Source organism: Benincasa hispida, chromosome 4, assembly GCF_027475165.1.
Source record: "Benincasa hispida cultivar pf3 chromosome 4, pf3_genome.v1.1, whole genome shotgun sequence".
Taxonomy (NCBI): Eukaryota; Viridiplantae; Streptophyta; class Magnoliopsida; order Cucurbitales; family Cucurbitaceae; genus Benincasa; species Benincasa hispida.
In genome coordinates this window covers 59,555,225-59,579,836 of record NC_143481.1, presented here as the reverse complement: position 1 = coordinate 59,579,836, position 24,612 = coordinate 59,555,225, and the positions used below count along the sequence as shown (strand labels likewise).

The 24,612-nt window shown below is 35.2% G+C and overlaps 1 protein-coding gene across 1 annotated transcript; it reads right to left on the bottom strand.

Annotated features, from left to right (window-relative positions):
- Positions 1 to 250: 250 nt before the first annotated feature.
- Positions 251 to 12,163, bottom strand: LOC120075375 (somatic embryogenesis receptor kinase 2). Its single transcript, XM_039028711.2, has 11 exons — positions 11,388 to 12,163; positions 10,424 to 10,556; positions 10,252 to 10,323; positions 8,457 to 8,600; positions 7,458 to 7,529; positions 7,304 to 7,375; positions 7,106 to 7,218; positions 1,861 to 1,992; positions 1,441 to 1,782; positions 878 to 1,272; positions 251 to 766 (listed from the first exon to the last, which is right to left on the bottom strand). The coding sequence occupies exons 1-11, from the start codon at positions 11,479 to 11,481 to the stop codon at positions 452 to 454; spliced, it is 1,884 nt and encodes a 627-aa protein (XP_038884639.1). The 5' UTR covers positions 11,482 to 12,163; the 3' UTR covers positions 251 to 451.
- Between the last annotated feature and the right edge of the window lie 12,449 nt (positions 12,164 to 24,612).

Here is a 24,612-nt window from a genome sequence, read left to right as displayed (position 1 = left end):
AATTGATAAGAAAAAATATCCAATAAAAGTAAAAATATTCTCAAAGTTGAGTATTTGTAAAATATGCCATTGAAAATAATCTATCCAGCCGAATTTCTGCAGACAAATAAAATTGTGGTTGAGAACCAGAACAGCCAGATGAGTAAAAAAAAGGGTTTTTAAAGGTTAAACCTGCACAGGACACAGTTGCAAATGGATAAAATATAAAACACCATCACTTGGGGTTGAGAGTTACTATAAGATGGTACAATTTGCAAATGGACAAAGGCTGATTACTGATGCACAAATGAATTTCAAAATGCAGTTACAGATTAATTAGGATATGGTTGCTAAGAAAGAAAAGAGAAACCAAAAAGGTGGAAAAAAAAAAAAGAAAAAAAACGTAGAAGAAATTTATAAGTAAAAATTAAAGTCACAAATCATTCCTTTTCTTTACTGAGCCATGGGGAGGTCATCTTGGACCAGAAAGCTCAACTGCATGCAGATTTTCAGTTGAATCAACAATCCAATCGGAATTTGGATGGGGTGATAGATCGATTTCTTGCCGAAGGATTTCCACCTTTTGCCACTCATCCCATCTTTCTGCCAATCCATCACCTTCAAGCATTCTCACCACCTCGGACATCTTCGGTCGGTCCATTGGGGAGCCTTGTGTGCAGAGTAAGGCAACTTGAATCAATTGTTCTACCTCAGATTCTACATAATTATTCTGAAGATCAGGGTCAACCAGCATTTCTAGCTTCTTCTCTTTCAGGAGTCCTTTCACCTATTAAATCCAAAAGTTCTGTTAATAGATACTTAATAAAACATATGTACATTTACACTCTTCATAGTCCCCTCTAATTAATAATAAACATAGGTTGCTTAGTGTTCTTACCCAATCAAGAAGCATGACATCATCATCATTGGCGAGTCGAGCCAAATCAAAAGCCCTTTGACCAGTGATAAGCTCTAAAAGCATGATACCGTAACCGAAAACATCTGTTTTCTCAGAAGATTTCCCAGTGGAAAGGTACTCAGGAGCTATATGTCCAATCGTACCACGTACCGCAGTGGTGACATGAGTATCTTTGTAATCCATCAGTTTGGCCAACCCAAAGTCCCCTACAACAGCTTCAAACTCCTCATCCAGCAAAATATTTGCAGCTTTTACATCACGATGAATAATCTTCGGATCACAGTGATCATGCAAATAAGACAGCCCTCTCGCAGATCCCAATGCAATTCGCTTTCTTGTTCTCCAATCAAGAGGTGCTTGAGATGGTGGTCGTTCTAAAATATTAAAACCAAACTGATTAGGAAAGAACCCATATGGATGGTAAACTTCATTCATTCTTATTTAGATTTAAGAAGAAAAAAGATATCATTCTTTTCACAAGACCATCTCAATAGGTAGAGAATGAAAATGCACAAAGAACATCCAAGCCTGAAAACAGGTACCTCTTAAGCAAGACGCAACACTTCCATTGGCCATGTAGGGGTAAACAAGAAGTCGTTCAGTTGGCGTCATGCAAAATCCACGTAGTCGTAGCAGGTTCCGATGCACAGCCATGCTGATCATCTCTACTTCTGTTTGAAACTGCAGCTCTCCACCTGGCGTACGTTCTTCCTTAAGTCTTTTAACAGCTACTAAAGAACCGTCTGCCAATCGACCTTTATAGACTTTGCCAAATCCACCCCGACCAAGTATGTTCTTGTTACTAAAACTATCAGTTGCCACTTGTAGTTCTCTAAGTGAAAATCTTTTAAGCTGTCCCAGATGCACTTCAGGATCCTCTTCAGCTGCATAGAGGCATAATAACGAACAAATCAATCAAATAATCTTAGTCAATTGAAATTTATTTAAGGAAAAAGACCAACCAGGAACGTCAAAGAAAACTTCTTGGGGTTTCCTACGACGCCACCATGCAAATGCAATTGCTGGAGCTGCAAAAAGTAAAGCAGCACCTGCAGCAACTCCACCAGCAATAGCTCCCGTTGCACTATTCCCTCCTGGTAATTATCATCATGGTTATTATTTTTTTTAAGAATCAATTTCTATTCCCAGCAAAGACAATATAGAAGAGACTAGATGTTCAAGAGACTGTAAGAAAGCTGTTCAATCTACCAAATAAAAAAAATATAAAAATGCAAGAGGGTATAGACAAAGATCTTCGTAAGAGATGACCACAAGAAGCTTAACCCTTGATTCATAACACAAAAACAGGCAAACTGTAGAAAACATGGTTTTACTTAAGGTATACTTGAACTTGAGCATGTTTGGTGGTTGACTTTGAATTTTGAAATAGGACTCATGTTGTTGAAGCTGCAAATCTGAGGGAGGCACCAATGCAAGTGTTGTTAATAGGTGGTGGAGGGATTGTAAGCAACCAGCCATGAAGAAACCATTGATGGAGACCATTACTGATTAGTTGCTTGGTCGAAGATGAAGTCACACAAGAGACGTGAATGCAAGTTTTGCGCAAGCAACGAATCAGCTACTAACGATAGAAAAGGGAGTCGATTGGTTGACAAATCCCACCTCTAATCACATGAAACCAGATGGTTCTAGAGGGCATAGGACCATGGCCTTTTTCGGTAGGGGTTGATGAGCTGCCCTCTAATGGGCTGGTATTAAATAGATCGGATGATTGCCATTCTTTTCCAAAGGTAAAAATCATAATGGTTTTACAAGATGAGTCTTGGACTGGATTGTCCTTTATTTTAATTCCAAAACCTGACCTAACATGGCAATACCATTATGTTCTACTATGCACTCACGTGGTCAACCATCTCCACTAGGAAAGCTCACGCCACAGGCCAACACTTGACACTAACATCCATCAATGTATGCTGCCACCAACCACATACATTGTGCAGCTTCCTTCCACCATCGTCCACTGTTAACCCCAAGCATTCTCATCTCTTGCATTGCACAGTTTCACGCAACTCACACCCTTGATTCTGTACTAGCCCGACGTTGTCAACTATCACCGCCTATGATTTCATTACTAACCACCACCTGCTGCAATTGGTCATCGAAGCGTCCACTAACCGGGTTTCATGCTAAATAATGCTCCATTTCAATTTTTGAAGGGTGTTGGGTTAGGTGAAACCCAAGGAAGCCCATTCTTGTAGTTTCATTTGTGGCTTCCTTGGTTTCTTTGGCATTTCTTTTTGTATGATCTTTAGTTATTCATTCCTTCTTCGTTAAAGTGGTTTCTTATCCCAATAAGAAGAAAGAGAGAAAAAATGAGAAACATTAGATTTTCTACAGTAGGGGTGAAAGGTACCAAACTGAGTTGGTTTGGTTAGTCTTCTACAACTATTCAAACTAAACTAACCTAAATCAAGTTGGTTTGGCTCAATTTGGTTTTAATAGAACCGCACATTTGGTAGGGTTTAGGGTTTGTAATGTTCCTTCTTAACCAAACAACCACATCTGAATTCCCCGAAAACAATCAAGGTTCGTGGGAGTATTGGTGGCCACGAGGTGGTTGTTCTGATTGATGGGGGTGCCATGCATAATTTCATCACGACGGAGTTGGTATCAAAGTTGCAGCTGCTGATTTCCCCATTAGAAGGTTATGATGTGGTTCTAGGTTTGGGAGGGTCAGTCCAAGCAATTGGAGTTTGTAAAGGTGTGTTTCTCACTATTTCTGATTTATCTATAATTCAATATTTCCTTCCTTTACCTTTGGGCAGTACTGATGTGATTTTGGGAGTGTTATGGTTGGAGACTTTGGGGCAGATTTGTTTTGATTATCGCATATCCACAATGGAGTTTGCGATTGGGAGGAATGGATGATTTGACGGCACAGTGAACGCAGTTTGGGGAAGTCCCAAATATCCCTTAAGTCGATGGTGAAAACGATGAGGGAAGAGGATCAAGGGGTGTTGATTGAACTAAATGCAATGGATGCAGCACATTGTATAGTAATCAGGGACAATGAGAATGTTCAAGATGCGCTCTCTGACGTTCCAAAATAGATTCAACAGGTACTCAGAAACTTTGAATCTATATTATTAAAACCAACAAAGCTGCCACCAGCTCGGGTTCATGCCATTCCATTGAGTTAGAGCTAGGAGCTAGACCGATTAATGTGTACTGATATCCTCAGTTCCAAAAGGACGAGATCGAGAGGCTAGTGAAAGAAATGTTGATGGCTGGGATAATTCAACCAAGTAGGAGTGCCTTCTCAAGCCTGGTTCTGTTGGTGAAAAATATATATGGGAGTTGGCGATTTTGCATTGATCATCGGCCCTTGAATAACATTACTATCCCAGATAAGTACCCTATACTCATAGTTAATGAATTGCTCGATGAATTGTTTGGCACTACTATTTTTTCAAAAATTGATTTGAAATCAGGGTACCATCAGATTCGAGTACAACCAGAGGATGTCCACAAAACGACATTTCAGACGCATGAGGACCATTACGAATTCTTGGTGATGCCATTCAGATTGTGAAACACTCCCTCAACTTTTCAGGCAATCATGAATGATATATTGAAGCCGCACCTCCCTCGATTTGTCTTGGTTTTCTTCGACAATATCCTTGTTTATAGTCGGACAATGGAGGAGCATGTTGGTCACCTTAGAACTATTGTGGACATTCTAGTTCATAATCAATTGGTGAAAAATTATAAGTGCTAGTTTGGAGCGACTAGTATCGAGTACCTGGGCTCATATTATTTCGGCAAATGGGGTTTCAGTTGATCTAGCCAAATTAGAAGTGATGAAGGCGTGGCCCACACCTCGAAGTGTTAAGGAACTGCGGGGTGGGCGAATATTTCTATGGATTTGTCATTGTCTACTACTAGTCTCCTTCAAGCCTTACCCATTCCGGATAAGGTGTGGGCAGATATTTCTATGGATTTTACCGAAGGGCTACCAAGTCTGAAGGGTATGATACATGGTTGATGTTGATCGTCTGTCCAAATATTGCTCATTTTATCACCCTTAAGCACCTTTTTTTTGTTCCTTCTGTGGTTGGGGTATTTGTGAAGGAAATCGTCCATTTACATGGGTATCCTCGTAGTATTGTGTCTGATCGCGATAAAATTTTTACCAATATGTTTTAGGAAGAGTTATTCTGTATGTTGGGGACTCAATTGTGTCGCAATCCAGCGTACCATCCGCAGACGGATGGGCAGACGGAGATGGTAAGCAAAGGCATAGAAACGTATCTTCATTGCTTCACAATGGGCAATACCAAGCAGTGGGCAAAATGGGTTCCATGGGCTTAATTTATTTACAAGACTTTTTTCCATACATCTGCCCAAGTCACCCCATTTGAAGTATTATATGGATATCCTCCTCCTCCAGTGTTGAGTTATGTGAGTCTAGCATGGTAAGTGAGGTTGTTACGCAATTGAGAGATCGTGATACCAAGTTGTGAAAGTTAAAGACCTCATTGCTGAAAGCCTAACAACGAATGGACAAGGTGGCAAATGATAACCAACGGGATGTTGAATACAATATAGGCGACTAGGTATACCTTAAGCTAAAACCTTATCAACAATCATTGGTGGCAAAAACACAGTCACCCCAATTTAGCGCCTAGGTTCGTGGGGCCTTTTCAAGTTGCTGCCCAAATTGGTAAAATGGCTTATCAAGTTGCTTTACCACCAGAGTCGGGTATTCACCCAGTCTTTCATGTTTCGGTGTTGTGTAAAGCCGTGGGATGTAATCTACCAATGATGTCAATCCCACCTTCTATGACTAATGATTTGTCATATGTTATACAACCGGCTGAAGTATTAAGGTTGCGTACGTCCCCGACCAGTGAGCAACAGTTGAAAGTGTTGATTCGTTGGGAGAATGGTTCACCCATTGACGTGACGTGGGAGTTGTTGGATGTCATTAATAAACAATTTCCTTACTTCCACCTTGAGGACAAGGTGGCTCTTTGGGGGGTGGATAATAATAGACCTCAAATGCCTCAGGTGACAAAAGTGTACGAGCGAAGGAAGCATGCTAAGGAGAGGAAAAATAATGAGAGGGATTGGAATAATTAAGCAATTAAATAGGAAGTGGGCCCTAGGAATATTGTTAGTTATGAAGGGCCCATGGGGAAGGGAGTGAGTATATGTAAGGCCGTTGAGGCCATGGGGAGGGGATTAGAGATCATTTTGGTTGTGAATATCTCTTGTGAGATTTAGGGAGAGATAAGGGAGCTCTCGAATTCTCCCTCTACTGTTGATAAATAAAATTGATTAAGGCTAAGGCCTATCACATATCATGTCAAAGTAAAGTCGTAGTTTGTTTATTGGCAAGTTATGAACAAATCAAGCAAGGAAGAAGAAGAAAATCAGATAAAAGAGATGGGAAACACAACAACAATCGACCATTGTTGCTCTCAAAGAATGCTCCATTAGAAATATCGTCGAGCATAACCCTCAATTGAAGTTTGTCCATAGCGAGATGTGATGCTTGTCGGGGGTAACTCTCAAGGGAAAGCCTACCCACAATGACTGTGCTCGGCAACTTCAAGACATTTGGTCTCATTGTCAAAGCCCTTGACGAAAAGCCCTACCACAATGTTCTGATGGGGAGGCAATTTCAATCTGGATGTACATAAATCATAGGGAAAGGAGAGGAACAAAAAGCCCTCCGCAGTTTTGCATGGGAAGAGGGAAAAAAAGTACCCAGTCATTGTTTTGCAAAAGAAGAGAGGAAAGCCATCCCAACAATGTTGGATGTTTTTACTCGACCAAGCTGACCCATTTTCACCCCTATTCTCAGGGACCTTAACAAAATTTCGCCAACCATATAAACAGCACTTTCTGGGAAGAATTCGTGCTTGAAGGATTTACAAGGAAACACTTCAAAGTCTAGAATCACATTGAACCCTATGTGGTTAAGCATGTGGCAAATCCTTTTGAAACCAAAAAAGAAAGAAAATGATATGTGATTCAGACAAAAGGGAAAACAAGTGATAAGATCACACCATAACAAGTATATGTCACGTCTCAAACTTCTATATAACTTCATCAAATCTCATCTCTGAAGCTACCAACAACAGAAAACTAGTAAGAAGATAATATTGCAAGAACATAATTCCAGGAATGCATGCTGAAGTTAATTGCGAGAATACACTAAAACCCTGGAAAATAATTCACCTGGTGAAGAAATAGGTGGTGGTGGAACAAAGGGTGGAGGAGGAGAAAATGGAGGAGATCCAGGGCAAGGATGGCCAGTAACAGGGCCACAAAGATCCAAGTTGTTGGCAAAACTGTCGAGAAAAAAGAACCCAGTTAATCAGCTAAGTCAAACAAATCAAAGTTAGAAAACATGGACTCTAACAATCATCAAGAAACCTGATGGGGGTGAATAAGGAGAAGGAGCCATTATCCGGAACCACGCCTGAGAGATGGTTATTCGATAGATCCCTGGAAAGGAAATGGTATCCTCATAATTTGTACTTTATCCAACTATTTGGCAAACTTGTGAAGGAGTGAGAGTTATACTCACAACACTTGGAGGGATGAAATATTAGTCAATGACATAGGAATGGGGCCTGATAAGCTGTTGTTGTTCAGCCGGCTATCCTTATTAAAACATTCCAAGAAAAAGCAATGTAAGAACTAAACAAAACAACTCAAACTAGATGAAATAAAATGAACAAGTTCTGAATAAGTATAATGACTGCATAGCTGGATTAGAAACTACAAATGGCCTATTAAATTTGATATTCTTTATTCTTTCAATTAGAAAAAAAAGAAAGCAATAACTCTCACGCGAGGTAATTATGCCAAGTCCCATGAAAATAACAAATCCAACATAATTAACAGCATTGTAAGCTATGGTATATATATATTGCCTTCCATTTAAGTGTAAATTATGGATTTTCAAAATAGTTTTGGAATGTAAACTCAGGGAACGTCAACTTTACATACACAGTGTGCACTATGTCAAAAGGATATCTGAATCATTGCTTCACTCTTTCTTTTCTTTTTCTTTTTCTTTTTTTCGTTTTTTCTATTTTTTCTTTTTTTTTTTTTTCTTTTGAATAAGAAACATTTCGTTGGTTAATGAAATAGGGGAAACCCTAACATCAATAAGTGGATTACAAGAAACATATCCAATTTGAGACAATAAAATGGGCAGATTACAAGAAACATGTCCAATTTGAGACAAGATAAGATAAACATGTAAATTGCTTCACTTCTTCGTTACATACCCATTAGAAGTGTTTTCTGTAATTCTATTGGCACATAGTTTGCCTTCTTTTTGTCATATCAACTTATCAATGAAATGAAGGATTCACTGTTTCTCACTATAAAAGAAAACAAACAAAACAAAATAAAGCTTTCCGTGCATGGTGAAAGTGGCTTTTGTGGATATGAAACACAAAAATATATCATAAATATTACAGAAAAAATAGACTAATTGGAACTGCCAACTGAAAGCAACTTCACAAGCATTCTGAAACAGAGAAAGGGATTTTTAGGTATAGTAACATAAACTCACAGGAATCGTAGTTTTGACAGCTTGCCCAATGTGTCCGGAATCGGACCCGAAAATCTGTTCAAATAAAGATCTAAGCTCACCAAACTAGTCAGATTCCCCAAATCACTCGGAATTACTCCACTTATGTTATTACTGTAGAGCTCTCTGTCATCAAAAAGGAGGTAACAAAAAAATTTAGAGGTAACAAAAAGATTTAGTCCAATAAAGTATGTTACTAATCTATATTAATACAATCAAGGTAATAAGACTGATGATGAACATGAAGAAAAAATATCATGGCTATTATTATAATTAGGACATTTACGTTGTTCTTTTGTCCCGAGATTAACATGTGGGATTCAAACCTACTAGGACGACATTTAGGATATTATGTACACGAGATTTTCCAACTATGTTGAGTTCGCATGATATGATTTTTAAATCCCTTCCAAAATTTTGGTTGACTACTATAACGACCCTTCATTGTTGTAGTAATCAAATTTACTACAGTGATTGTTGAATTTTATTTTATTCTAACTTTTAATTAAAGGCATGAAACTACAAAAAGTCAATAGAGTTTGCAAAAAGACACTCCAATTGAAAACAATAACAAAAAGTTCCAGAAAGGTGCAACAAGTAGGAGTATTAAAAATGAAGGCTAAATTCTACAAATTGCTCTTGATCTATGTAGCTTCAATTTATATTTTAGAAGTTTGAATTTTACACTCAACCTTTAAGGGTGTGTTTGGGGCTAGTACTATCTTAAGGTTATAATGATCACCTCTTGTTACAGTAGATACTATTTTGTATTTCTCAATTGGCTACGGTCAATACTATTTCAAAACCCCCACTTGCTACAATATTTACTATTTGTTACAACTTTTACTATTTTACATTCTATCATTATTTATTTTTTGCTACAATGTTTACTATTTCTTTCTCAAACTAAAATAGTCTACACCTCAAACACATACTATTATAACCCAAACTAAAATAATCTACACTCCAAACACAAACTATTATAACCCAACAATAATAACCTAGGACTATAATAACCAACTCCTTACCCTAAACGCCCCCTTAATTTGTTACAAAGAAAACCATCTGTTGAAACTTCTAAAACATTAAGGGCAAATCTAAAATCAAATACCTAAGTTAGGACCAAATTCTGTTGAGTATGAGAATCAGGATAAATTGAAACCAAGTAAATCATATAAATGCTCCTAAAGTACGTAACTGGCTGCAATTATGCCCCTAGTTTAAAATATTATAAATTTAATCTCAATCTTTTAATTTCTAAGAGATATTATAATGAGGGTTCATTCGAAACAGATTAAGTGAGTGGGGATGGAATTGAACTTTTGAAACATTAAGGACAAATCTGAAACCAAACTTGAGGTTGAGGCAACTGTTTTCAATCTTACTCCTTCAAAAACTCAGGATACTCTTTTGCCTCTCCATCACCTAGATAGTAAAAATTTTCAAGATGAAGAATGTGATTTTTTTTTTTTTTTTTTTGGTGGGGGGGGGACCCCAAACCCTAAACCCGGTCCCTATCCACACCTCTAAACACCCTGTTGTTCCCCTCCCCCTAAAGAATGTGAATATTGAATTACTAAGTTTCCTTCATCAAAGATAATAGAATCCCATTGCATAATCAGTTCATACAGATTTTCCCTCTACCAAATTCATTATGGTTGCTACCATTGTGCAGAAGGATATATAACAAGACCATGACAGCATGAAAGATACAGGAAGGTATATGATATGGACGAAATAAACAACAGCTAACAAATTTAAGGTAGAACTAACTCACAGATACTGCAAATTTTTTAGCAAGCCAAGCTGTGGAACAAGTGTGCCCGATAAAGCTGCATTTCCAAGATCACTGAAAAAAACATAAAACAACATCTACATTATTTGCAGACCTGTTAATTACAACTTATCAGCATCACTTCTTGGAGAGACCATACGAGTGAATAGCTTACACTCTTATGACACTATTATCATTATTGCATGTAACATGAAACCATGTACAGGGATTGACAAGAGTGGGATCCCAACTCTGCAAGACGTTGTTAGGATCCTGCAAGCTGGTTCTTAGGCTATGCAAAGCATCACCTGTTCACAAATAAAAGTAAACTTATTACCAAAGGATAAGGATAACATGTCAGCACAAAGAATGAAAGTTCCAGGAGACGGTGAAGTTTTCTGAAAACACCAAAAACGTATCAGCTGTCACAAGGACCATCAAGTTCATAGTTCAAGTATTATAAATGATTCTTTGAATGTTCACTGATTTTATTTGACATTCTGTGCTTCAATCCAGCAATTAACCATTGGACATTTCTGCCAAAAGGAATGGAGAAAAAGGACCAACAGACCCTTTTATATCATTCTCGTTGAGGCAATTCCCTACACTGGGTTAAGGAAAGAAAGAAAAATCTTTGCTTATTGGAGAACCCATTAAAATGTCTTTGCAATTCTACAAGTGATATAAAGATATAACTGAAGTTGCCCCTGCTCTCTTTTTCAACGCACAAGAAAGTGAAGCCTTTGATTAGATTAAGTATTCAAGTCTGATGCACCAATCTCCAATAAAATCTACTGGTAGACGGTTTCCACTAAACTAAAGTGTAAAAATCGAGACAAACCAACCATGAACCTTTTTCTTCTTCCCATTTAGAACCAGTTACTGGTAGCCAAGGAAGAGACAAAAACACAAAAAACAAAAACACAAAAACAAAAACAAAAACAAAAGAACTATTTAAAGCAAATTCCAATCATCCAAATACACAAGAAACAAAAAGGGGTAGATAAGAATAAAGGCATTTCCACATTCAGAAGTCGTTTTACACGAAAAGACTGAATTTATCCGGTTCCTGATGAAGGGGTGGGGGAGGAAAAGCAATTGGTGGAAAAATACAGAGAGAGAGAGACACGGAAACGCACCTTCCATGTTAGCCGAAACAAGCCATAGTGGACGAAGCAGCAAGATCAAAGAGACGAAACCCAGAGCCAAAACCTTGTATTGCTCCATCTCCATTAAGTGATCATCAACATCAGATCCAAATTATAAAACTCACCAACAAACACGATCATCGCAGAACCTCCAAAACCCCACTTGGGAACAAAACCTAAACCCCAAAAAAAAGAACTCGACAGAGTCCAAATCCAAAAACGCAGTTCAAAAATCCACCAAAAACTCCAACATTTGAGCTGAAAGACAGAATCGTGAAAAATCAGCAGCACGCAAAGCCGATCTGGCAGCTCAAAAAGGCGAACCCCAGTAGAGAAAAATCAGAATATTTCAGTAATTTTTTTGCTGTTTCACGGGCATAGCTTTCTTCTTCTAAGCTTACTTTCCCTTTTCCGCTCTCTCTCTTCTCTGTCCGTGGAAGTGTTTTTGGAGTGGGATTAGTGTTTTTATTTCTCTCTCTCTCTTCTTTTGAGGAGTGGATACAGAAAGAAAAAGAGATTGAAACTTGAAACAGAGAGATAGAGAGAGAGATGAGTACTAGAGACGTATTTTTTCCTTTCTTTTTTGAGAGGGTAGGGAGCTGCCCGAACGATGCTGACCGAGCTGACCAAACGCAGTCAAAAACGCCTTCGCGCTACATCGTGGAAAGTGACGTGACAATCTCCAACCAAGACATTTGCTCCTCCTTATTATTTTTTTATGTTTTTTTTTTTAACTATATTATAAATGAAAAGATGAAGATTCGAACCTACCATTCCTAAAATATCATATTATTATTATTATTATTTATAATTTAAATCTTAATTTCACGGGTAAGTTTTCATACTTATGTAAGTACTTTTTGTTTGAGAATTTGTTATAATTCCTAAATCTAGAGAAAATATTTTTAAATCATAACAAAATGTCATCATCTATCAATGATAAATATTTATAGATATTCATTAGTATCTATCAATGATAGATGATAGTGATCTATTACAGTTTATCAGTGTCTATCATTACATGACATTTTACTATATTTATAAATATTTTGATTCATTTTTTTATATTTGAAAATAATTATCTTGTTTTGCTATATACTTTTAAATATGTTAAGGTCACATTTACTTTTATTTAAACATAATAATCAATGATAATAAAAAAGTGGGGTCAAGTTAATTACGTTTATTGTACACCAATACTATGTAATGAACAGTGCATCCACTCATAAAGTCATTATCTCATTCCCCCAAATAGATCTTCAATCACATTACCTCTTATTATTATGTTAGATACTCATATTCAGTATCGATATCGATATCAATAATCAATTTTAGTATTGGTATGAATAATTGATGTTAATATTAGCAACTATATTAATAATTAGTATTAGCATCAATATTAGCATCTATATTCTATATCAATAATTGATATCAATATTCTATATCAGTAATCTATATCGATGTCCATAATTAAAAAGTTGGTTTTTTTTTTTCTTTTTGATTTTATCCATTTTTTGTGTTAGGCCATATTTAAAGAACGATAATCAAGTTAGTGTTTTTATTTTTATGCATGATTTTTTTTTTGTATTTTTTTACACAATTGCGTGTAGATCTTTTTTTCTCCTAAATGTGATTTTTTTTATTAGTTTGTAACAAAAATATAATATAAAAATAAAATTAAGTAATATCATCTTATTAAATCAGATAATCACCATAGATTTGGTTTTAAAATTGTTGTTTTTTTTAAGGTAATTATATGAAGATTCTGCATTTTTCATCTTTAAAAAGTATGTGTTTTTCTAAATTGAAATTTGAATTACTGTTTTATTTTTTAAAATTAAACATTTTTATTATAGTTTAAGTGTTAATTTTTCAAAATATAAATATATGAATTAGTAAATAAAAATGATAAAGGGTGTTTAATTTCTTATAGTATATCATTTAGTTAACCACATTTTTATTAGTTAGAAATATAAAAAGAGCATTGTAATCATCTATATTTCATTATGACTTCATATGAAAGTAAACAACAACCATGAGTTTTTTTTATTTGCAATTACATCCAATTTGTAGTAAACACTACTAAAGGAATCTCAATATGATTAATTTAGGATGTGAATCTAGTTATTGATCCATTATACATACTTAAATGAGCTATTATAAAAAAAATAAGACAAAGAAGATTCAAGAGGCTTTCATACTACATCCTCAAATGTTAGCTAATGCACAAGAAGAGACATATTTTTTTAGCCCAATTTTATATATAATGTTAGTTCAATTAATCTATAAGAGAATGAAGTGAAGATGACACGGGAAAAGTTATATAATTTGGAAGATGGCACCGAATACAAAAAAAAAAAAAAAAAATACAAAAATAGTGAGGGATATATCGTTAAGTTGTGCACTATGTTGGAATTCGTGATAACAAACCTTGTCAAACGTGCACATCAAGTTTTTTGTGGTCTAGAGGAGTTGTTTAATACTATTTTGAGCATTTTTTACATTTTAAGTTTTGTATTTTGACTTCATAATTCGTATGCAATTAAGGCCACGTTTACCAAACTATAATGAAAAATAGTGTTATCATAATGAAATTTCATTGATTGATCAATTGTAATGAGTTTGAATCGCAAACGTAATTGGATTGGTTTTGATCGCATTTACTTAAAATTATAAATTTTGTCAAATTTACTGTTTTCATTACCTTTACATCTACCTCTGAGGATCAAGTAATAACGATAACAGTGACGGTAACAGTAAAGACGTCAAATTTGGTGATTTTTCAACTGTAATAGTAACAATAATGGTAGCCGTAACGATAACTATAACGGTAATAGTAATGATAGAACGTAATTCTCAGGCACAATCGGATTGAGTACTCTTTATTCATAAAATAGATTGTGTTATTTCATTACAAATTTGGATGTGGGGTTAGGTGTCAGTACAAATGCAGAACACCAACACCAAAAGTAATCAAATGGAACCCACTTTTTTTATTCCCATTGATCTATTATGTTTTCAGTGGGTAAACGTGGCCAAAGTTTTAAGTTCATGGATCTTATTATCTACAATTTTCATTTATTAGTTTTAAAATGACTTTTGAGTTCTTGGTCCTTTGAACGTCTATTTGACATTTAAATAGCTTGTGGTGCTCTTCACATTTTAGAATAATGATATTAAAAACCTTATGTTTATTCAACCCCTCTAGTGTTATCTTTATTAAATCTTACTTTAGATTTGAGGATTAAACCAATTTATTGGATTAGTTTCGATCAAGCTAATTATGGAATGAATTGTCTTAAGATCTAAGAGTGACTATCATAGATGAAATTCGACCTAAGATTTATTCATCCTTCTAACTAAACTCTTGGTTGAAATCATTCATTAAGTTAGCTTTATTTGTGAGTGTTTACAAGGATCCTAGAATGACCTATGCTTTGCATAAATCAAGCATTGTAGGTGCTTATCAACTTCATTACAATTGAATCAAATTTTCATTATGAGTATGCAAAACGTGGCCTAAATTGAAATTTTAGTCTCTATAGTTTGGAATGGATTGGATAAAGTTAGACTTTAGTCCCTATGATTTGATAAAAATCTCTTAAAATCATCTCTATCTGTGAGATTTTATCAAACAATAAAGACTAATTACTTATAACTTTCTCCAAATTATAGGAACTAAATTTGTAATTTAGCTTTTTAAATATGTAACAACTGAATTTTTTTAAAAATATATATATATATATATCGTATCTTTTCTTTTAGTTTTAAAGATTTCATTTATCTTGTAGTATTTGTTTAATAAGAGGATAAAAAAATATTATTTATTTAGTTTTTTTAAGTCTTTAGGGTTCTAACTAGGGTTTTTTTTTATAAAGATCACTTAACCCCTAGCTTTATTTTAAGTAGCCATTCATGAAAAAAAGAGAGAGAAGTGCTCTAAATTTTTTTTTTCGCGAGAAAAAAAATGTATGTTCTTCCTCTTTATTTGACCAGTTAAATTTTTCTAAAGGGGACTAAGGGTTCTAAATTCTTTTGATTAAAATGGAATAATTCTTTTGTAATCTTTTTCTAAAAAAGTTGTAATCGTGGTTTCATCTAATTTTATTAGTTAAGGTTTCTTCTTCTAAGGTTTATCTAATTTTATTAGTCAAGGTTTATTCTTCTAGGGTTCTTAACATGCTAGAAAATATAAATGGGAGAAACAATACCTTTATTGCTCAAATACAAACTTTCTTATACTTTTTGTTTTGATTGTTGCGAAGATCATTTTCATGAAAGATGTCCATGTTTTGTGTTTATTATAGAGACCCTATTTTGTAAAGATCATCACTACAAGAAATCGAACTTCTCCCGACGTCACAATTCGTCGGAAAAAGGTGAAAAATGCGTTGGGAAAGCCTCTCCTGACGAATAATGGGTAGTCGGGAGTTTGGTCGGAAAAACCCATCAGGAGAGGAACTCCCGACACATGAAAATAAGGCGTCGAGAGTTAGTCGAGGAACTCCCGATGCAGTAATATATGCGTGGGGAGTTCCTTCATTAGTTGAAAATTGTCTTTCAAATATTTTTAATTTATAGTTTGTAATTTTTTAAAATTTGATTTGAATAACCTGTAAAACATAATTAACCAACTAAACAGATTCATATAATAAATAAAACAACGAAAACGAAGTCCATATTATAACAAATAAATAAAAAAATTACAATATCCTAAAATAAGAAAAAGTCGATACTAGAACTTCATAAACATTCATATCATAAATACATAGAAGAAATAAAATGAAAACAACGTCTAGAACACGTCTGGAACACAACATCTTGAACAATCGTCCAACCTCATCTCCGAACAACATTCTACAATAAAACTAAGACATTCAACATCCACACCACATTCAAACTTCATAAACAAAATATCCACAACACATTAGAACTTCATAAACATTCATAAACACACAAGAACTCAAGTTCAACCACAAAATAAAAATAATCAAACTCTACCCACCCCGGACGGTTCTTTAAACGGAACTCCCAACGATGTTTTACTTCGTGGGGAGACACCCTGTCTCTCGACAACAGATTTAGGCGTCGGGGGAGTTCATTTTTCTTGTAGTGCATGTAAAACTCCATCCAGTAGTCGCTCTCACGCCGATCTCTCTATTTCTACACTCATCGACGCCATGCTATCGCTATCCTTAGCTGTCGCCGACGTCGGTTTGTTTGAGAAGCATGTAGGTTTTTTTATTAGTTTAAGATTTGGATGAGTTTTGGGGTGGCCCATTAACTTTGAGCTAAAAATCCTTCAATCCCTCATGTGCTGATTAAGATTGAAGGAATGGAGGCTTTGAAGGTGGATTAGCGCGCTGTCTAACAAGATTTGAGAATGATTAGTGAATGTTACGTTGGCGATTTTTATTTCTTGGGTTTTTGTTCAACCTCGGATATCCATTAAAATTGGTATGAAATTAATGTTTACTCATAATATTTGGGTCTTAGATTTGAGTTTTGGAAGTGTTAGCGTGTTGTCCAACAGGTGCCAGAATTCGTTCTTCGTGAATCCTAATTCGAATCATTGAGAAAATTTTGGAATCGATCCTAGATTAAGCTACATTCATCTAAGTTCTCTTGGAGACCAAAGTTTTATGTTTGGTTTAAGCTCTAAAAGTCCAAGTTTGTATTTAGAGGTTGATTCAAGACTTTTTATACAAGGTAGAAAGGATTTTGGATGCTTACTAAGTTTAGGTTTATTCTTGAGATAAGTAATCATACTATTGGAGCCGTCATTGAGCTAAGCGACATAGATAATATGCTTGTGACTGACTTGTTCTGACAGATATTGAAAAAATGAGATATTGTGGAATTAAATTTCTTTGAGCATGATATTATTGCATATGACTGATATGTAAACATGACCGATATGTATATATGACTAATGTGTATATGTAACGCATATGTTTATGTGTGGGACCTTGAAATATGCTAGACTAGTGATGATTGCTCTCCAATCTCTGGTTATATACTTACTAAAGGTTTGTGTTTCCTTCAAGATTCATCAAAGATTTGTGTTTCATTTGGGATTCACCAGAGGTTTATTTTTCCTTCGAGATCCATGAGAGGTTTGTGTTTCCTTCGAGATTCACCATAGGTTTGTAGGTACATCTCACCCATAGGTTTGTGGGTATATCTCACCTATGATAGGGCAGGTTTAATTAATCACTAGATAACCATCCATGACTAGTTGAGGTTTACATGTCCTAGTAGTTACTGGACATAAATGCATAGTCTGGCCCCTAGTAGTGGGGTTACTTATTGAGTATTTTATACTCATCATTTCTCATGATATGTTTCTCAGGTAATGGTAAGGACACATCGGTGAATGACGAAAGGAATCAGTGACTGTGTCATGAGACTAGTTGATGCTTCCGCCTAGTTTCATGTTTATGTTGCAGTCGTAAATGTTTGAACTTAGAACTCCATTGTTTGAAATTTTTATTTATAAACCTTCATGAAATTTATTTTGAACTTATGTTTTAGAGGGATCCCGATCAAAGATTTTCAGTTATCTAGATTTTGTAAAAACTTTTTATTTTATAAATTCTTTTGGTTTTAGTAAAAATTTATGAAAGAGTCATTTGGGGATTTATGCATGCATGTAGTGACGGCCCAGTACAAGTCATTGAAAGTCAGGCTGTTACATATCATGTTTATTAACGATCGTCTTTGTAACGCTCACTCTTGGTGTTATCTAGGGCAAGAAGGTAGCTAAAACTTGTTGAATCCTTTTTCAAAGGAGCATAAGCAAGGATGGAGGGAATACCCTAGGACTTCATGGGAACCCCAATTAGATGCTAATAGCTTTGGATCTATGCTTTGAATTGGAACATGAACATATCCAAGAAGAGGCACAAGTGTCAACAAGAATTGAAGAGCTCATTAAGGAATATAGGGCATACATGGGTGTCAAGACTGAAAGTGAATCAACATCTCAACAAATTTTGGGGACTCAGACAAAAGAATGTGCAAATGAATTGAATATTATTCTACAATAAACCTTGCTCAACAACATACAAACTTTAAATGAAGAAGAAGAACAAGGTGAAGCAGTGACACTTAAAGGTGGATTAGAAAAGGAATGTGTGGTGTTCTTAGATGAAGCAAGAAGCACTCTAACACTTGAAAGCATTAAGGATCCAGAGTAGAGAGAAGAGATTACATAAAACCTATATGAAAAAATAAATAAATAGAAGGAACAAGAAAAGGAAGTTGCAGTAGGCCATGCGGCCGCAACTTCACATCTAAAAAATGTTCAATGCACCATTGGCATTAAAATACCTTGAGGAAAGAAAAACATATTATGCTATTGAACTAATTGATACTTTTACTTCTCATAGCTTGCAGAAAACACTTGGAGGATTCAAGGAAGGAGTAAAAGAGACAATCATGGAGGATGAAGATATGAAAAACGTAATTAGAGCTATGTTCGTAAGCATATGTCAATCACTTGAGCTGATTAAATAGTATTTTAAGTTAACAAAGCCATCCGTGATCAAAACACTTCAACTTAGACTGAAATCATGTTCATCATCAAGACCTAGGTGCAAAATGAAGAAACAATGCCTCCGTCTTGCTATTGAAATTCTAATAAGTTAGCTTTTTTATTTAAAAAACAAAAAAAGAAAAAAAGAAAAAAAAAGAGAACTCAAGAGTTTTTGAGTATCAACCAATGGTTTTAACACGAGGGCACTTTGTCTAGACTGATCCTAAGGAAAAGGTACTCAAGCTAACCATAGGGAACATCTCAAGCTAAGGACCTACTCGATAGTTAAAGTTACTAAATTATTAAGTTGATATTCAAGATGAAGAAAAACCTAAAGTACTTATGGAGTTCCTAAACTTTTTAACCATTTACTTTAAGTGTTTTAGGTAAAAGGAGTTGAGAAGGGGAGTGGCATGAAAAGATAAGAAATTTAAAGATTTGGAGGGACAATGTGCCCACATCATGGCATCGATGCGGCCACATCGATATAAATTCTCATATTCAAATATCATCATTAGAATCTAGGTGGCCTACTAATAGCCTATTGGCCACTTCCACCCCTTAAGCAACCTGAAAGCCATGCTTGAATTCGGTGGAGCATGATAAGGAATGTGGGGGACGATAGACATTGGAATTTGGAAAAAGCCTTTCAACACAAAATCAAGAAATTAAAAGGGAAATTTTTGGATTGTCAATGGTTCTTCTCAAGCATTCTCCTCGGCTTACTAGGGTTTGCATTCTCGTCAACAAAACTTGTACAATCTGTGAGGTTATTAGTACACTGGTGGTACTGGTAAATAGTTCACACCTAATGAGCTATCAAACACTATCGTGCCTCATGTTTTCAAATAAAGATAACAAACAAGCATAACATTCAATCACATGCCAAAATATTTACCATGTAAAACAACAAAAATTATAATCCTAAAGAAAACTATAACAACAATCATGCCATGATACGCAATTGACGAGCCCATAAAGCCCCATGCCCGATATCAATTAACCAACGACCAAAATCGCGTCAATAGGGATAGGCTCCAACCACACTTCCCAACCCTAGAGGCTACAATCAACTAAGGTGATATCAACTCCCATTCAATTTTGAGCAATACGGGTTGACTATGGAATTAGGAAGAAACCAAGGACCCAAGATTAAGAAAAGAGGCAAGTTTGGAAAGCAATTCAGAGGAGTCAGTGTTGGTCGAGCGTTGCAATGCTGCTCCTTGATGCTACAGACCCGAGAGCAATTTGGAATAGGACAGTGTTGCAACGCTTCTTGTAGCGTTGCAACGATACGACTTCTACGCATGGTTGGCATGACGCCAGCGTTGCAATGCTATGAGCATGATAACAGTGTTGCACCACCAGAAAAGAGAGAGAAAAAGGTAGAGCCAATTTTGAGTGATTTTAGTTCGTACAAAAGCCAAATTACAATAGTTCTGATCGTTTTTGGTGGAAAACTTAAGATTTTGGTTAAGAGTTGATCCAAGATCGTCTTTGGGTTGTTCGTGATGGGAAGATTGATCATGATTGTGCTATTTCGTTGAAGAACAACACGAGATTCGTGGCGAGAGTCAAGGAGATCGTGATTGAGATGCGAACCTAATGAAAGGAGTTCATTCTTCTACGTTAATTTACTTTTTGCTTTAATGATTGATTATTTGTGGAATTTTGTTATCGAAATCATGTGTGGCTAAACTCTATTATTCTAGTGTGTTTGTGGATTTTAGGGAATGTTACTTTGAATACTAAATTTACAGTTGATTGATTTTGCATGAAATTCTAAATTATTTGTGTTTAATGCTTTTGATTAACTGGCCATTAATTGAATAAATCTAAGTTAATTAGATGTCTCGAGAGAGAGAGTTTAATTCGTTGGACCCAATAATTTAGATCGTTATTCGACATTGCATGAGAATGAATTTAGAGTAATAAGGGGTGCAATTGAAGGATCTTAATGCTGTAACTATACAAGCGATAGAAGAGATTCGAGTCGATGGGTAGTTATTAGGAGGGTTTGAGCTCAGAGAGGATTTTCTGATTTTAGAACTTCTAGCCTCAATCTATCAATTTCAATCAATTGCATGTCATATTCATTGAATTCCCTAAATTAAACAACACTCTGGAATCTTTTTGCTCTGAATTTGTTCTTATGTGTGTGATTGAGTTTTCATTAGTCATAGTTATAGATAAAAATCATCTTTTGAGTTCCTTGAATAAAACTAACAAAGAATTATGATGGCTAAGTTTAGGAAAATTTTGCTCACGTCGGTCCCTAAGAACGATACTCTATTTGGGATTTATTACTTCGATTGTGTACGCTTGTGTACCGCATCAATATACTAACTTCCTTAAACCCCTTAAAGTCTAAATTTTTCATGTCCAAATCCGAAATTGTGTTGTTGATAATAAAATCAACATCAACTTTTTCCACAATTGATTCATTACCACAAGCATTCAAATCTAAAATATCTTCACACATTTTCACATCAGAGAGAAAGAGATTGGGAATAATAGGATCAGTATGGCAAATAATATCTTCCTCGGAGATAAAATCGTCAGATACATCTTTGTCAAAACTATTTTTACCACCATCTGAACCATCATAACTCACAATCGTTTGATCAATCAAACCGCTATCAACATTCATTTTCTTAAGCACATTCAAATAAGTGTGTCGATTTATAGTAGTAACACTAGCAGATACATCAATAGAAGTAATGTCATCCTTTAACACAATCTCAGAATAATCAATGAACTGACTAGTTGAAACAGTTGGGTTTTATGTTCTAAAACTCGCAGTTTGTAAAATGATAAACATTTTCTATAATCAATATACTTATTATTGATTTCATAAATTGTATGAAAGTCTAAATCCAATAAACTAAGACCCATGACTATTGTATGAGTACTTGAACTTTATGTGAAGACATAAGAGTGGATCAGGTTCGAGTAAATAGTCAAAATGATCTATGATGCATGAATAAGGTTGGGTACCTTATTCTGGTAACACCATTGGATGCGGCCTATTCTGTAGTTGTTACAAAGTGTTGTAAAGTGTTACATACCATGATCTATGATGGTTATCTGTGTCTCTCAAGAACCCTCTCAGTTCCACATCAGAACCTTGTAAAAGAAACTACAAAGTGATTCTAATTAAAAGAGATGAGTTAAGAAATAAGCTTTATAAGACTACCACCTTGAGCACCACAAAAGGTTGAAAGAGGGCAATAAATTGGGGTGGCTCTTTGCCTTGAAATATACGACCCTGCCAAAAGAAAAAAACATATGATAAGGAAATTCCCAAAGATAGAAACTATTTATCACGTATACTTTATGTGTATGGTACCTAAACAGGCCTCTCTTTCAGCGAGTTGGACATTGTATTCGTCAACCGTGTAGCCATCTTTTGATCTTCCTAAGGTTTGAAATAATTGAAAATGGTTTAACAGCAATAAACACATATTTTTATGTACAAATGCACTTAAATATGTCATGATATGAAAATGTAAGGAATGAGAAAACATCCCTACACTTGTTTACAAGCAATTATTCTTTTACAGGAATCAAGAGTACTTTCATTAGATCAAGGAAACCATCTTCCATTATTCTCTTTCTTAGAGAATCAACACTAGTTATTCAACTGAATTGGTAAGTGTACCACCACATTCCAAGTTTAAGTATGTAACTTACAATGTTAGATTTTTCTCAAAATAAACCCTAAATGCTAACTAACCTCGATACTATCCTTTCCAAACCAAGAGCACAAGAAATAATCTTCTTTCCTCTCACTAGAGTGGTAGGTGTAAAGAATGATATAACAATCTCCACTATAAGATTTACCAATATCCTCTGCAAGCAATGGAGTTTTGGCACTGCCATTGATTCGCCATACCTAGAGAATGACCGATTAAACAATCAAAACTAATCTAACCATTTCAAACAACCAAAACTGGTATCATCTAAACCTCCATTTTCCCACCTCCCTCCAACAACAGTGGAACTTCCTCATTCACTGGTGCACTTTTTGTTAATCCCTTGAGATCGAGACCTTGTTGCTTCAATAGAGCTGTTTACAAAAAGAGTACCATTTTGAATAATAATTAAAGCAAGCAGAATAAAAAAACTCATTTTATCAATTAGATGTGGTAACTACCAACTATTTTCCTCTTCCTTCCTCAACACCTGTAGTCACTGATCCAACTGGCCAGGACTCGAAGTTGAACTTAAAAAAATGTGTTTCATAGCCTTATATAACCCGAGTCACACGAGTTGCCTTTGGCCTATTCTAGCTGGCAATAAATTCCTGAATATAAAGTATTGTTTGATAAATCCTGTCCATAACTTTAATTACTTGAAAGTTTGGCATAGAAAGTTACCTTAGCTACTTGAATTGTTGCTTTTCGCTCCTCTACTTGCATCACTCTTCCAACCCAAACAAATATTTCAGCACCATAGTCCAAGAGATAACACTTATTATTTTCCAGTATGCTTAGGCTAACAACTACCCACATCCAAATTGCTAGATTTCTCCCAACTACAGTAGTAAACTTCCAGTACACAGTAAAAACACATCAAATGAGATACACCAAATCACAGTAAAAATTACCTTCTCAAATGTCTCCTTAATTGCTTTATCACTCAGCTTCTCACTCCTACTTTTCTTAAGGATGTTATCATAAAAGGTAGCAAGTAATTATGCACTAGAACTTCAAGTAATTCAACAAATGTATCATATACAACAAACCATTAATCATCAAATTTCAAAGGCCATAAAAATGCCAAAATCTAGGAGCAAAGAGACATATTGGAGTGAAACCATAACTGGCTTTCATTGAGACATTTACACAAACAGTTGAGAGGCGTAAACATAAGAACAAAAATTTCATGTCAAAACACATAAGGTAACAACATGCCTCCAATATTGAGACATTTTCTTTACAAGTTCACAAGGTTCTCAACCTCCTTCTCACAAAATCTCACCAATGCTTGATTTCTACCATATAATCCTAAACCATATCTCAGGTTAAAACACATAAAGTAACAACATGCCTCTAACATAATCATATGCATAACCAAACATTCTCAACAAGTCAACAAAGTCATATGTACCATATCACTTAATAACTCATTCACACGTAAGCTATTACACTACTACATGACATCACAACATGCTATTATTTAGCCAAAACACATGATTCAAGATGATCAATATGTAGCCATAAATAATATACAAATTACAATAGAAGCCCGAAACATGCTAGCACACAACAAATAGACTCCAGAAGTGGAAAATGGTGTTTGTTTCAATGGATTGGACCTGTCTACGATCTCCTCCTCTGAAACAGTCTTATTAAAGTTGTATAAACTTTTCTTTTGGTTGTGTGTATTCTCTTTTCATAATGACAGTGATTTTGAACCATTCAATCTAAATTTGAATGGAAATTGGTTTTCTTTGTGAGGGGAAATTAATTTGAATCCAAATTTATTTTGTGGGAAATACTTTTTGACTAGAGAGAGAAATAGAGAATAAGTTGAGCCATGATAAATTCTCTGCTTAATTGATTACAGTAGATTCTTTACTTAGGACACTCTTCACCTTTTTTTCCCTTCTTTCTCTTTTCCTTTTCTTATAACATCTTTTCAAAGGAGAAAAAAAATAGATATCTCGTCTCTATC

Bases quoted from the DNA above. Each gene is read 5' to 3' on its own strand.
- LOC120075375 (XM_039028711.2), bottom strand. From the start codon at position 11,481: ATGGAGATGGAGCAATACAAGGTTTTGGCTCTGGGTTTCGTCTCTTTG. The intron at 7,376-7,457 runs GTGAGTATAACT...TTTCCTTTCCAG, and splicing joins ATTTCATCCCTCCAAGTGTT to GGATCTATCGAATAACCATC. The intron at 1,993-7,105 runs GTGAATTATTTT...GATAATTACCAG, and splicing joins ACCACCTATTTCTTCACCAG to GAGGGAATAGTGCAACGGGA.